This window comes from Otolemur garnettii, unplaced genomic scaffold, assembly GCF_000181295.1.
Source record: "Otolemur garnettii isolate 467f Iridium unplaced genomic scaffold, OtoGar3 scaffold00153, whole genome shotgun sequence".
Classification (NCBI taxonomy): Eukaryota; Metazoa; Chordata; class Mammalia; order Primates; family Galagidae; genus Otolemur; species Otolemur garnettii.
In genome coordinates, this window is record NW_003852548.1 from 1,647,368 (window position 1) to 1,650,970 (window position 3,603).

General features: G+C 47.7%; 1 protein-coding gene across 1 annotated transcript in view; it reads right to left on the reverse strand.

The window, feature by feature from the left end:
• UXT (ubiquitously expressed prefoldin like chaperone) overlaps positions 1-869 on the reverse strand; it is a 10,907-nt gene extending 10,038 nt beyond the window's left edge. Inside the window, exons 1-2 of the mRNA XM_012811334.1 lie at positions 827-869; positions 541-654 (exon numbers count right to left, since the gene is read on the reverse strand). Coding sequence (XP_012666788.1) covers positions 541-638 — 98 coding nt within the window. The 5' untranslated portion in view covers positions 639-654; positions 827-869. The remainder of the gene's footprint in view (positions 1-540; positions 655-826) is intronic.
• Between the last annotated feature and the right edge of the window lie 2,734 nt (positions 870-3,603).

A 3,603-nucleotide genomic window follows, 5' to 3' on the forward strand; every position in this document is an offset into this window, starting at 1 on the left:
AGCCATCATCATTGTTGTTTGGCAGGCCCAGGCTGGATTTGAATCCGCCACCTTAGGTGTATGTGGCTGGCGCCTTAGCCACTTAAGCCACAGGCGCCAAGCCGCTAAATTCTTAACATGCTAAATTGAACACGTTGAAAATTCAAAGCCATTACATGAGGAAGATTCCATAGACTTCCTAATTTCGCAGATAAGGAGAGTTTATAAACTACAGAAAGGCAAGGCAAGGTACAATGTGTTCACAAGGGTGGCAAAGTGGCCGGGCCAAGATTCGAACCCTGTAACCCTGGCTCTGGAAATCTAGCTCTAATCTGTTGAATAACATTGAGGCCGCGCATGCACAATCATATCCTCTGTTACGAACACCACTTTCTAGCCAAATCGCATACCGGATGTCGGCCCCCCCCCCACTTCACGCTCCAACGCAGGGCCGGACTCCGAACACCTCGCCCACCAATCCGAAGGTTTGGCCCTAACTCCGAACGCCCCATCCACCACACCCAGTGTTCCAAACGTCCCGCCCCCTGCTCTGTCACTAACCTCAGGTCCGGCTGTAGCACGTCACTGATGAAAGTCTCGTAGCGCAGCACTTTCTCCCCCGTGGCTTCCACCGCGCGCCGTTTAGGGGGCGTCGCCATGATGAGTTCCTGGGGACTGGGGAGGGGGGGAGACCACGTTGGCCACTTCAGTTTGGCCTCATACACAGTTCATCTCCACTTTCTCAACGTTGGGAATAGGGTCGTCCGGCTCATGATGGGGGTTCCGCTTTCCGCACCTCCCAACTCAGGGACCTGGCCACCCAGAGACACCCAAACGCGGCCCTTACCTCAGGGCCGCCGGCAAAAAGAACGGTTGGTATGAGCCGCAGCTTCCGGGTGGCGCCGGTGAATGACGTAAGCTAGCGCGCTGTCCAACCAAATAGCTAGGTGGGGAGGGGCGGCACTGAATGAAAGAAGACAGGCTGAACGGGAGAAGAAATGGGCGGGGCGTTACGGAATCCTACGCCTTCGCCGTTGACTGCGGAGCGTGGGAGCAGCTACCATCTGGCAATGAACAGGCCAATCGGGACTGCGAAAGCGGCGCGCAGAGCCTATGAGAACCGTGCATGTCTAGTGCGGGTGGGGCTTCATGAGATTTGGCGGGTTCTGGGTAGGGGAGACACAGGTAAAGGTAAGAGTGGGAGTGACACGTTTAGTATTTAAAAGCAGTGCCTCGGAACCCGACGGGCGAGAATTGGTTACGGTTATGGTTTGTGAGGAAGGGAATATATCCCGTGTGATCTGTTTGCTTGGGTGTTGATTTTTCACAAGGGAGGTTTGGGTTTCACTTTTAGTAATGGGAATGATGTGAGCATTTAAACAGCTCTGTGGCCCTCAATGTGTAACTGGGACTAAAGCAGACATTGACAATGCGCTATTGTCTAATCACATTTAGTGGTCAAATAGAGGGTCTCTGAAAGCTTCTGCCAAAGATTGGCTATCCTTTAGTAGGAAATAATTCCTATCTTTTTATTTACAAGTGTAAATTTTTTTTTTTTTTTTGGACAGAGCCTCAAGCTGAGCCCCTGGGTAGAGTGCCATGGCTTCACTGCTCACAGCAACCTCCAACTCCTGGGCTCAAGCGAGTCTCCTGCCTCAGCCTCCCAAGTAGCTGGGACCACAGGCGCCCGCCACAACGCCCGGCTATTTTTTGGTTGCAGCCATTATTGTTGTTTGGCGGGCCCGGGCTGGATTCAAACCCGCCACCTTAGGAGTATGTGGCTGGCGCCTTAGCCGCTTGAGCCACAGGCGCTGAGCCACAAGTGTAAATTTTTTATAAATTTATTTTTATGTACTTGAGTGACTGAGTGAATTTATTTCCCATTTAGATTTTCAAACAAGAGCATCTAACCTGGCAAATCCAGGCCTGAGCTAAGAGGAGAACCCAGATGCCAGGATCCCCCAGTTGCTGTTTCCACCTGGAGAGCATATGCCCCTACCAAGAAAGGCTTCCCAAATAACTTGTATAAAAGTGGAATTTTTTAAAGAGGCTCTGTCCCACTCTCTTGCTCAGGCTGGAGAGAGTGGTGCAATCATACGGAGCTCACTGTATCTTGTAACTCCTGGGCTCAAGCAATCAGCTTACCTAAGCCTCTAGGGTGGCAAGGAGTACAGGTGAGCACCACCAGCCTGACTAATTTTTTATTTCTTGTAGAGAAAAATATAAGTGTCCAGGCTGGTCTTGAACTCTAGCAGTTCTCCACCTTGGCCTCCTGAAGAGCCAGGATTACAGGCATGAGCCACTGCACCTGGCCTTGGTCCCTGAAAGCAAGTTTTTTTCTAAGTGCTCAAGTCTGAAGCAATTTAAGCTATTCTTTGCCATTAGAGCAAGATGATTGTAAAGGGAACACTTTTTTTTTTTAAAAAAACATAGTTTTGTAAATCTCATGACACATATAGTTAAAATTACGTTTATTATGATTGAAACAGACACTAGGTAGTAGGATAAATATTACCTAGTTAATCTACATGTATACCATTTTCCTGTGAAAAGAGAAAACATTTATGTTTATTTAACAGAGAGAACATAGTTCTGATGGGCTGGAGGTGGATTTTTACAAGTCTATTAACTTACATTTCACAAAAAAAATTTTAATTTTTTAAAAATTTTACTTTTAAAAATATATTTCTGGCTTAGCACCTGTAGCTCAGGGGCTAGAGCACCAGCCGCATACACCAGAGCTGGCGGTTCGAACCCAGTCCAGGCCTGCCGAACAACAGTGACAATTACAACAAAAAAAAAGCCAGGGGAAAAAAATATATATGTATGTATTTCTGGCTGGGCATGGTGGCTCATGCCTGTAATCCTAGCACATTGGGAAGCTGAGGCAGGTAGATCACCTGAGCTCAGGAGTTCAAGACCAGCCTGAGCAAGAGCAAGACCCCTGTCTCTACTAAAAAAAAAAAAAAAATACGGCTCGGCGCCTGTGGCTCAAGCAGCTAAGGCGCCAGCCACATACACCTAAGGTGGTGGGTTCGAATCCAGCCCAGGCCTGCCAAACAATGATGGCTGCAACCAAAAAATAGCCGGGCGTTGTGGCAGGCGCTTGTGGTCCCAGCTACTTGGGAGGCTGAGACAGTAGACTTGCTTAAGCCCAGGAGTTGGAGGTTGCTGTGAGCTGTGATGCCACAGCGCTCTACCCAGGGGGATAGCTTGAGGCTCTGTCTCAAAAAAAAAATAGAAAAATTAGCTGGGCATTGTACCAGGCCTCTCTAGTCCCAGCCACTCAGGAGGATGACACAAGAGAATCTCTTGAGCCCAGGAGTTTGAGGTTGCTGTGAGCTATGGTGATGCTACGGCATTCTAACCTGGGCAACTGAGTGAGAGTTTGTCTCAAAAAAAAAGAAAACAACAAAAACCATATATATATTTCTAACTTTATATTTCAAACCTTCGGAAAAGTTGACAGTGAACACCCAAACAGCCTACCCTTAGATTCACAAATTATTAATATTTAATCACATTTGCTTTTTCTCTTTCCAGATAGTTGTTGACATGGCTTCATAGCATTCCATCCTTTGGATGGCCTCAGAGTTTTGAGCCATTGCTGTTATTGTATGTTTG